We start from the raw sequence: 12,006 nt of genomic DNA, 5'->3' as shown, positions 1-12,006 counted from the left end.
AGTTAAAATGATCATTGAAAGAATTCACCAAGTACTTCCTGTAAGAGACCCCAAAATTAAAATCCCAAGGAATATTGTAGCTAAATTTCAGAACTATCAGACCAAGGTAAAAATATTATAAGCAGCCAGAAAGAAATAATTCAAATACAGAAAAGCCACAATAAGGATTACTCAGGACCTAGCAGCTTCCATGTTAAAGGATCAAAAGGCCTGGAATCTGATATTCCAAAAGGTGAAGAAACTTGGAATGTAGCCAAGAATAAATTACCCTGCTAAACTGAACATTTTCTTTCAGGAAAGAAGATGAACATTCAATGAAAGTAGTGAATTGCATTTATATTTTGTGAAAAGACCAGAGCTAAACAAAACATTTGACTTTAAATATAGAACTCAAGAAAAACATAAAATGGTAAAAAGAAAAAAAAAACCTTTTGAGAACTGAGTATACATAGAAAGTACATATATAATCTGATTTTACTGTTATAATATAAAAAAGAAACTATAGGTGAAAAGGGGATTGTAACAGTAAAAAAGGAGAACATGGAGGTAAAATAAAGGAAATTACATCTCAGGAAGAGGTAAAGAAAACCTATTCTCATTGAGGGAAAGAAGAGAGGGTGTGTGAATCTTACTCTCATCAGATTTGGCTCAAAGAAAGAATATTAGATATATTTGATTTCCCTAAGAAACATCTCTCGCCTTATAGAACAGTGGGAGGGAAAACGGGAAAAGGAAAGGCATAGGCTAAACAGAAGGGAAAACAAATAGTAGGGGAAAGGTTTAAGAAAGGGTAGGGTCTCTAAAGGGGGAGGATTGCTTGAGGCAAGTAGTGCTCATAAATAAAATACTAGAGAAGAGGGAAAGGGGAAAAGGAAAGAGAAAAGTATAATTTAGGGTTAATAAGATGGCAGGAAATACAGAATTAGTCATTTTAACTGTAAATGTGAATGGGATGAACTCTCCCATAAAATGTAAGTGGATATAAGACTGGATTAAAAGCCATAATCCTACAATATGTTGTTTACAAGAAACACATTTAAAACAGAGCAATACATACAAAGTAAAGGTAAAAGGCTGGAGTAGAATTTATTATGCTTCAAATGAAGTTTAAAAAAAAAAAAGCAGGGGTAGCCATCCTGATCTCAGATTAAGCAAAAGCAAAAATTGATCTAATTAAAAGAGATAAGTAAGGAAACTATATCTTGCTAAAGGTTACCATAGATAATGAAGCAATATCAATATAAAACATATATGCACCAAGTGGTATAGCATCTAAATTCCTAAAGGAAAAGTTAAAAGAGTTGCAAGAAGAAATAGACAACAAAACTGTAATAGTGGGACAACTCAACCATGCTCTCTCAGAACTAGATAAATCAAAACACAAAATAAAAAAGAAAGAAGTTAAAGAGGTAAATAGAATACTAGAAAAACTAGATATGATAGATCTTTGGAGAAAATTGAATGGAGACAGAAAGGAGTATACTTTCTTCTCAGCAGTTCATGGAACCTATACAAAAATTGACCATATATTAAGACATAAAGACCTCAGAATCAAATGCAGAAATGCAGAAATAGCAAATGCATTTTTCAGATCACAATGCAATAAAAATTATATTCAATAATAGACCAAGGGAAAATAGACCAAAAAGAAATTGGAAACTAAATAATCTCATCCTAAAGAATGAATGGGTGAAACAGCCAATCATAGACATAATTCATAATTTCATCCAAGAGAATAACAATAATGAGACAACATACCAAAATTTGTGGGATGTAGCCAAATTGGCATTAAGGGGAAATTTTATAACTCTAAATGCTTACTTGCATAAAATAAAGAGAAGATTAATAAATTGAGCTTGCAACTAAAAAAGCTAGAAAAAGAACAAATTAAAAAACCCCAATCAAATACCAAACTTGAAATTCTAAAAATGAAAAGAAATTGAAACTAAAAAAATCTATTGAATCAATAAATAAAACTAAGAGTTGGTTTTGTGAAAAAAAAAACCCAGCAAAATAAATAAACCTTTAGTTAATTTGGTTAGAAAAAGGAAAAAAGGAAAACCAAACTATTAATCTCAAAAATGAAAAGGGAGAGCTACCCACGAATGAAGAGGAAATTAAAGCAATTATTAGGAGTTACATTGCCCAACTTTATGCCAATAAATTTGATAACCTAAATGAATGGAGGATACCTACAAAAATATAGATTGCTCAGATTAACAGAAGAGGAAACAAATTACTAAAATAGTCCCATTTTAGAAAAAGAACTAGAACAAGCTATTAGTCAATGCCCTAAAGAAAAAATCCCCAGGAGCAGATGGATTTACATGTGAATTCTACCAAGCATTTAAAGAACAATTAACTCCAATACTATATAAACTATTTGAAACAATAGGGAATGAAGGACTCCTACCAAATTCATTTTATGACACAGACATGGGACTGATACTTAAACCAGGTAGTACAAAAACAGTGAAATAAAATTATAGACCAATCTCCCTAATGAATTTTGCAAATTCTTAAATCTTAAGGTGCAAAAATGTTAAATAAAATATTAGCAAAGAGATTACAGAAAATGATTCCCAGGATAATATACCATGACCAAGTAGGATTTATAACAGGAATGCAGGGCTGGTTCAATATTAGGAATATAATCAATTACATAATTGACTATAACAATAACCAAATTAACAAAAACCATATGATTATCTCAATAGATGCAGAAAAAGCATTTGATAAAATCCAACACCCATTCCTAATAAAAACACTAGAGAGTATAGAAATACATGGACTTTTCCTTAAAACAGTCAGTATAGTCTATTTAAAACTATAAGCAAACATCATATGTAATGGAGATAAACTAGAACCATTCCCAATAAGATCAGGGGTGAAACAAGGTTGCCCACTATCACCATCACTATTCAATATTGTATTATAAATGCTAGCTTTGGCAATAAGAGATGAAAAAGAAATTAAAGGAGTTAGAGTAGGTAATGAGGAAACCAAATTATCACTCTTTGCAGATAATATGATAGAATACTTAGAATCAACTAAAAAGCTATTAGAAATAATCCACAACTTTAGCAAAGTTGCAGTATACAAAATAAATCCACATGAATCATCAGCATGCCTCACCAACAAAATTCAACAGCAAGAGATACAAAGAGAAATTCTATTTAAAATAACTGTTGATAGTATAAAATATTTGGGAATCTATCTGCCAAAGGAAAGTCAGGAACTATGTAAGCAAAACTACAAAACACTTTCCACACAAATAAAGTCTGATTTAACTAATTGGAAAAATATCAAGTGCTTGTTAAGTTAAGTGAATATAAAGAGATGACAATACTCTCTAAAATAATCTATTTATTTAGTGCTATACCAATCAAACTCCCAAGAAACTATTTTACTGACCTAGAAAAAATAACAAAATTCATCTGGAAGAACAAAAAGTCAAGAATTTCAAAGGAATTAATGAAGAGAAAAGCAAATGAAGGTGGCCTAGTTGTACCAGATCTAAAACTGTATTATAAAGCAGCAATCATTAAAAACATTTGGTACTGACTAAGAAATAGAGAAGTTGATAGTGGAAAAGGTTAGGTTCACAGAACAAGATAGTCAATGATTATAACAATCTAGTATTGGCCAAACCCAAAGGCCCCAGTTTTTGGGATAAGAATTCACTATTTGACAAAAACTGCTGGGAAAATTGGAACCTAATATTGCAGAAAGTAGGCACAGACACACACCCAACACCATATACCAAGATAAGGTCAAAATGGGTTCATGATCTAGACATAAAGAATGATATTATAAACAAATTAGAAGAACATAGGGTAGTTTACCTCTCAGATTTGTGTAGTAGGAAAGAATTTGTGATCAAAGAAGAGCTACAGATTATTGATCACAAATATATAATTTTGATTATATTAAATTTAAAAAAATTTTGTACAAACAAAACTAATGCAGACAAGATTAGAAGAAAAGCAATAAGCTGGGAAAACATTTTAACATCCAAAGGATCTGATAAAACCCTAATTTCTAAAATATATTGAGAATTGACTCAAATTTATAATAGTTCAAGCCATTCTCCATTTGACAAATGGTCAAAGGATATGAACAGACAGTTTTCAGATGAAGAGATTGAAACTATTTGTAGCCACATGAAAAGTTGCTCCAAATCACTATTGATCAGAGAAATCAAATTAAGACAACTCTGAAATACCACTACACACATATCAGATTGGCTAAGATGACAGGAAAAGATAATGATGAATATTGGAGGGGAGGTGGGAAAAATGGGACTGATGCATTTTTGGTGAAATTGTGAACGGATCCATTCATTTTGGAGAGTAGTTTGGAACTATGCTCGAAAAGTTATCAAACTGTGCATACCCTTTGATCTAGCAGAGTTTCTATTGGGATTATATCCCAAAGATTTCTTAAAGGAGGGAAAGGGACTCACATGTGTAAAAATGTCTGTGGCAGCCCTCTTTGTAGTGGTAAGAAACTGGAAATTGAATGGATGCGCATCAATTGGAGAATGGCTGAATATATTATGGTATATGAATGCTATGGAATACAGTTGTTCTATAAGAAACGACTAACAGGATGATTTCAGAGAGATTTTGAGAGACTTACATGAACTGATGCTAAGTGAAATGAGCAGAACCAGGAGATCATTATACATAGCACTAAAAAGACTATATGGAAATCAATTCTAATGGACGTGGCTCTCTTCAACATTGTGATAATTCAAATCAGTTCTATTTGTACAGTGATGGAGAGAGCCATCTACACCCAGAGAGAGAACCATGGGAACGGAGTGCAGAACACAACATAGCATTCTCACTCTCTCTGTTATTTGCTTGCATTTTGTTTTCTTTCTCAATATTTCTTTTTCTTCCTTCTTGATCTGATTTTTCTTGTGCAGCAAGATAACTGTATAAATATGTATACATATATTGGATTTAATATGTATCTCAACATATTTAACATGTATTGGATGACCTGCTAGCTAGGGGAGGGGATGGGGGAAGGAGGGGGACATTTTGAACAAAAGATTTTGCAAGGGTCAATGTTGGAAAAATTACCCATGCATATGCTTTGTAAATAAAAAACTTTAATTAAAAATTTTTTTAAATGGCTCCATATTTATAATTGTTTTTAGGGTTTGCTAAAGACTTTACATGTTACCTTAACTGATCTTCACAATATCCCTGGGTGATAAGTATGGTTATTCGTATTCTATACATACAAAAATTAAAGTTCAGGCTTATTAACTTGTCTAGGGTCACTTAGCTAGTAGCTGACATAGGATTGTGATTGTGATTGAATTCTTCCTAATCTTATGTCCAGCTTTTTACCTACTATGCCAAGTAAACATATACACATGGATATATCATATCATACCTATTTATCTATCTATCTATCTCCATCTCAGCCTTCTTCCCTTCTCCATCCTTTTCCATGCTCAAACATTGGCAAATAGAAGCAAGAAGACAAAATTTCATGGCATGCATAAACTACTGAGTATCTTCACCAAATAGTTGATTGGCTTACTGAATGTTTTATGTTTCAATCTGCAGAATTTAGTGTTCCCGAAAATTAGTGATCTTGAGCTTCCTCTAGAAAATCTAGAAATAAGTTAGTATTATAGGACTTCCTTCCTTCTGAATTCTGTATTCTTGCCCTCTGCAGACAGACACATTCATCATCAATGCTATTGACCTGGGGCCCTTAAAGAAGATTAGAATTCGTCATGATAACTCTGGCAATGCCTCTGGCTGGTTTCTTGATCGAGTGGACATCACGGACCAAAATAATGAAACCACGTGAGTGGGGGGCTAGCAGACTCACAAATAGCCAAGGCAAATTTTGTCCTTTGTGTACATTCCATTCTTTTTTCTCATGCTTTAGGTGATCAACCTCAGATCCCACCCTCTTCTGTCATTTTGTCACTTAATGATACCCTTTGACATAATTAAAATAGACACTAACTTGAGTGAGTTCAAGAGCACAAGTGAAGGATCTCTCTATTCCAATTTAGTATAAAGTCTGCAGCAAAACTAACTTAAGACTTTGAAACCTAGTCTTCAAGTGTAGTCTATATGAAAAAGGGTGACTCAAAATTGGGGAAGTATAGTATGACATAAGATTTTAGATTTTATAGATCTCTTAAGTATTAAAGCTGGCCACTTTCTCCTCTCTCATCCCTGTGCCTAACTCATTACCAAGGTTAACACTTCTACTTATTCAAATGATCCTATTCCATAGTGTCATCCCTTCTCTCACTTATTTTCAGTCTCTTCTGCTGTACTGGCTCATTTCCTATTGCCTTTTGTCTCCTCTATCCTGAAAAATCCCTCACTTCATTCTTTCGTCCTCACTAGCCATCATCCCATATCTGCCCTTTGTAGCTAAACTCTTAAAAAATAGTTTTACAATATGTGCCTCTATTTTGTTTCTTCTCATTCTTTCTTCTCAGTACCTTACAATTTGGCTTCTGAATTATCATTTCATTGAAACTGCTTTCTCCAAAATTATTAATGATCTCTTAGTTGCCAAATATAATTGCTTTTTCTCAGTCCTGATTTTCTAGGACCTAGTTGTAGTTTTTGATACTGTTGTGGTCAGTCTCTTCTCTATAGGTTTTCAGGACAACTTTCCCTCCTGGTTCTTTTTCCTTCCTTCCTTCCTTCCTTCCTTCCTTCCTTCCTTCCTTCCTTCCTTCCTTCCTTCCTTCCTTCCTTCCTTCCTTCCTTCCTTCCTTCCTTCCTTCCTTCCTTCCTTCCTTCCCTCCTTCCTTCCTTCCTTCCTTCCTTCCTTCCTTCCTTCCTTCCCTCCTTCCCTCCTTCCCTCCTTTCTTTCTTTCTTTCTTTCTTTCTTTCTTTCTTTCTTTCTTTCTTTCTTTCTTTCTTTCTTTCTTTCTTTCTTTCTTTCTTTCTTTCTTTCTTTCTTTCTTTCTTTCTTTCTTTCTTTCTTTCTTTCTTTCTTTCTTTCTTTCTTTCTTTCTTTCTTTCTTTCTTTCTTTCTTTCTTTCTTTCTTTCTTTCTTTCTTTCTTTCTTTCCTTCCTTCCTTCCTTCCTTCCTTCCTTCCTTCCTTCCTTCCTTCCTTCCTTCCTTCCTTCCTTCCTTCCTTCCTTCCTTCCTTCCTTCCTTCCTTCCTTCCTTCCTTCTATCTAGCCACTCTCTCTTTCTCTTGGATCCTACTCCAAATCACTACCTCTAACCCTAAGTATTCCTCAGGGTTCTATCCTGGGCCCTCTTCTCTTCTACCTCTAAACTATTTCACTTGGTGATCTCATCAGCTCCCATGAATTTAATTATTACCTCTATGCTAATGATTCTCAAATCTACCTTTCCTGCCTTAACCTTTCTGCTGATCTCCAATCTTGTAACTCCAAATTGTTTTTTAGACATCTTGAATTATATATCCAATAGACATCTTAAACTCAATCTATTCAAAACAGAATTCACTTTATTCCCTCCAAGTCCTTCTCCATTCCTTCCTTCCCTATTATTGTAGAATGAAACAATGTCCTCCCAGTTCCTTAAGATTTATATGTGGCAACTAGCTGTTTAATCATTATAATAAAATTATTATTATTATTCAGTCAAAAATTTCTCTTGCTCAGGTTTTTCCCCTCCCCTCTTTGGGGGTTTCCCTTTACTCTCTTATAAAAGGATGGGGACAGCATGGTGCAGAAGGATGAATACAGGTAACATACAACTTCAGGTTTAATCTCAGCTCCACCACTATGACTTCTAATAGTGTACCTCATCTCTCTGGATCTCAATTTCTTCATCTGTAAAGCTTTAGTTCTATGATCCTATAATTAGATCATCTGCTCATGGATTCTTCCTATCATGGTTGTGCTTTAGTTAGACCCTCTAGAAGACCAAAAGGCATTGGAATTATCTTGCTAAGGGATTTCAAATGTCATTACAAATCATGGCAACAAATATCTGGGGATGATAGAATCTTCTCAAAACCCTTCAAAGAATTTCATGACCCTGTGAAACAGATCCTGAATTGAATTAGAAAGGATGTGCTTTCCAGAAGCAAAGTAGAAACTCCAATAAATTAGGTTAATTTTTTGACTGAGTACAGTTTGAATGCAGAATTACTTGTAAGCCTAAATTCCAATGTGGTGTGGTGAAAACCACACTGAATTTGGAGTTAGAATCTCTTCCTTACAATTTTGTGACTTTGAGCAAATTATTTTCTCTCCTGTGGGCCCAAGTTTCCTTGACTAAAATATGAAAGCACAGACTTAAATGATCTATCCCTTCTAGATATAAGATCTTCTCTTGCTCTGACATTCATTCTGTAATCTAATAATTCCACAGGCAAGTTTTTTTTTTCCCCCTCTGATCTTCAGTTAACTATTAAATTATCTAGCCCCTGCATTGAGGCAACTCCCTGGAGACTATCTTCTCTCTCTGCAGCTGCTCTAGCCTTTTTTCTACTTCATCTCCTAAATCCCAAACACTTTAATCTAGTAACTAGTAATAAATCACATTTATGTAGTATTCTACAGAATACATAGCTCATTCATACACTATATATAAAATTTGTTACCAACTATAGCTATAGAAATAGCACAAGTTTTATAACCCCCATCTGATATATCAGGGGAAAGAGGTTCAGAAAAATATAATAATAATAATAATAATAATGATAATAATAATTAATATTCATATAGTACTCTTAAGATTTGAAAAGCGTTTTATAAATATTATCTCTTTTTATCCTTGCAACAACCTTGGAAGATAAATGCTATTACTAGTTTTATTTATAATAATATTATTTTACAAATGAAGAAATTGAAACAAGGCAGAAGTGAAGTGACTTGCCCATAGTCACGCAGTAAGTGTGTGAGGCCTAATTTGAATGTAGGACTTCCTGACACCAGATGGAGTGCTCCATCTCTATACTACCTAACTACTGACATATCTAACATCATTGAAAGAACCAGAATTTAAGAATACCTCAAAAGTCCAAGCTCTGACACTTGACATGATGCATTTTTGTTATCCATGAGGTAAAGAAAGTAGATACAATAAGACAAAAAATATTATTTTAAAGTAAAATTAGGAGCAGTTAGATGGCACAGTGGATAGAGAGCCAGTCTTGAAGTCAGGAGGACCCGAATTCAAATATGGTCTCAGACACTTAAAACTTCCTAGCTGTGTGACCCTGGGCAAGTCATTTAACCCCAGCCTCACGAAAAAAAAAAAAAGAAATTACTGGTTCTGGATCACTTAATATGGTCCCTCTAGGCCTAAGGTTGCTCAAATAGATAAATTGTCCAGGGGCCAGAACACAAACCTCAGTTAATTGATATTCTTATCAATTACCTATTCTAAGATGCTTGTGGGAAAGAGTTCAAGCAGAACTCCCTAAAACTTTGGGTCCTTTCAAGCAGTTCTGGCAACTTCTAGAGAAAATGTAGCTATCTTTGTTGACCTTGCTGGGCATCCTATATGGCCATGTAGGAGGAGGTGAGGGCTTCAAAAGGTGTTCCTATTAAATGACATTGACAATGGCTCCCTCCCTGTCTTCCAGAGACTCTCAGAGTTTGAGGCGCCAGTCTACCATAGTTCCCTTGTCTCCTTTTAGGTACTACTTCCCGTGCCAGCGCTGGCTGGCAGTCGATGAAGACGATGGGCAGCTCTCCAGGGAGCTGATCCCAGTGGATGAGTCATATATCCTGAAGGACGAGGGGAATGAAGAGGAAGAGGGCGAGGGAGGAGGAGGAGGAGCTGAAGACGCTGGGCTTGCCAACCTGGCCCTGGATATGAAAGGTTCCCCTTGACCTTGTACTGATTCATTCCTTCCCATCAACAATTGAGACTCCTAAATTCCTCAGGCTGTATCCCCTCCACCTTCTGCTTCTCATCACATGATTCAGTCTTCTCCCCACATAAACCCTCTGTTCCAATTGGGTCTACCTGGCATCCTCATTGGGCTGCATGTGCCATGTTCATTCCTGCCTCTGTATCTGTGCCTCCTACTTGGAGTGCCCCATGTCGCTTATCCTTTAAAATTCAGCTTAAGTTCCCACCTGAAACCTTCCCTAAAACCTCCAGCCTATATCAGATTCGCCCCCTCTGACTCCCCACAGAAGCGATTACTTATGCTACCTATTTGGCACTTAATCACACGCTATCCTGCTTTGGTCTCTAATTATTCCAATTCCATTACATTCAACATACAGTTATTAAGTGCTTACTACGTGCAAGGCACTCTTCTATCAATCAACAAGTACTTATTAATGTCTGCTCTGCATCAGGTACTGTGGAAGGCCAGGGAGGAACATGTACCAAGAATGAAATAATTTGTACTCACAAGAAGTTTACATTCTAATGGGGAAAGGATTCAAAAACATAAAATTATGTCACATAAATATGAAGTTAATAAATACATACATATGCACACACAAAGTAATTAAATACAAGGTAGTTTGGGAGGGAGGTTGCTAGCATTACTGAAGAGTGGAGATCAGAATATGGTGTTTGAATGGCATCTTAGAATAGAAAAGAGGGATTCTGTGAGGTGGAAATAAAGAAGGAACTCATTCTAAGCATGGGCCACAGTTAGTGTAAAGATAGGAGGACAGATGTGCTGTGAATGAGGAACTGAGAGAGAAGTCATTTTGGATAGTGGAGTGTGGGAAGATATGTAAGGAGCAAATGCTGGAGAGATAGATGAGGGCCAAATTGTGCAGGACTTTCAAAGCCATCATAGGACTTTCTATTTTATTGTAGAGGCAATAGAAAATCACTGGAATAGGATGTCAGATGGTCAAGATATGTAATTAATGGGATATTTGGAACAGGAAGATCAAGTAAGAGGTAGTTGAAATACTGTAGATGAAAAATGATGAAGACCTGAACAAAGATTATATTGCAGAGATATTGTAAAAATAAAACAGCCGTGTCTGGAATTTGAATGGGTATATAGAGTAAACTATTGTCTTTTCTCCACAGCTTGTTCTTTAAGGAAAAGGAGAAGGCATAGGTTTTATGGTTGGCAGTAATTACAAAGTTTAGCTGGAGACTGGCATTATGAGAATGGCCCAGGCGGATTAAAGGTGTCCTAACTCCAGACGGGACAGAGTGCTCTAGTCATCTCTAAGGGTGACTCCATCCATCTCCCAACAGTATTTATTGGGTGTTCACTGTATGATCCCTGAAAGAAGGGATGGAGCCTGTTCCTGCTTCCAAGAAGCTTTCAGCTAATGGAGGAAGAAATGACCAACATATGTGACAAATACACAGAAAAGGGGAAAAAGGAATATATGCGGGAAAAAATCAAAATAGAGAAGCATCACAAGAAGCCTAGAGAAGACAGAATATTCTTGAAGAGATGTTTGTCAATAGTGTTAAATGATGTAGAGATGGCAAAAAAAAAAGATGAGGACTGAGAAAAGACCATCAGAACTATAATAAGAAATTGTTGATAACTTAGGAGAGAATAAAGTCAATTAAGTGATGAGGTTAGAAGTTATACTGCAAAGTTGATGACTGAGAGGAGATGACATGGAGGCCAAACTAGGAGTTTTGCTGAGAAAGGGGAAAAGACATAAGATGGCAGCCTGAGGGGAATGTAGAGTTTAGTGAAGATTTTTTTATGGCTGGGGGATACATGAGTATAGTTGTGGATGGAAGAATCTGAACCAGTAAATAGCAGTAAATTAAAAATTAAAGGATTGAGCTGGAAGATTGAAACTTTCTAGAGAAATGGGAAGAGATGGGATCAAGAACACATATAAAGATGAACTGGGCAAGAAAGAGGCTAACTTTCAGAGAGACCAGAGGGAAAAAAGTGAGAGCATGGAAATCTTCCTGCTATAACAAAATTTTGAAAAGGGGATAAAATACAATCCTTGAATAGCCTTAATTTTTTTTCATCAAACTAAGATTCTTAGCTGAGGAGAGGATGTTTGAGGAAAGGAAAAAATGATTTTAAATTAATTAATCTATTATTTGGAACTTCAT

General features: G+C 35.3%; 1 protein-coding gene across 1 annotated transcript in view; it reads left to right on the top strand.

The window, feature by feature from the left end:
- The window catches only part of LOXHD1 (lipoxygenase homology PLAT domains 1), a 158,951-nt gene extending 149,130 nt beyond the window's left edge, over positions 1-9,821 (top strand). Inside the window, exons 21-22 of the mRNA XM_074280182.1 lie at positions 5,701-5,834; positions 9,626-9,821. Coding sequence (XP_074136283.1) covers positions 5,701-5,834; positions 9,626-9,821 — 330 coding nt within the window. The remainder of the gene's footprint in view (positions 1-5,700; positions 5,835-9,625) is intronic.
- Positions 9,822-12,006: the final 2,185 nt, after the last annotated feature.

The sequence above is a fragment of the Sminthopsis crassicaudata genome, chromosome 1 (genome assembly GCF_048593235.1).
Source record: "Sminthopsis crassicaudata isolate SCR6 chromosome 1, ASM4859323v1, whole genome shotgun sequence".
NCBI lineage: Eukaryota > Metazoa > Chordata > Mammalia > Dasyuromorphia > Dasyuridae > Sminthopsis > Sminthopsis crassicaudata.
This window is presented reverse-complemented; position numbering and strand designations above follow the sequence as displayed.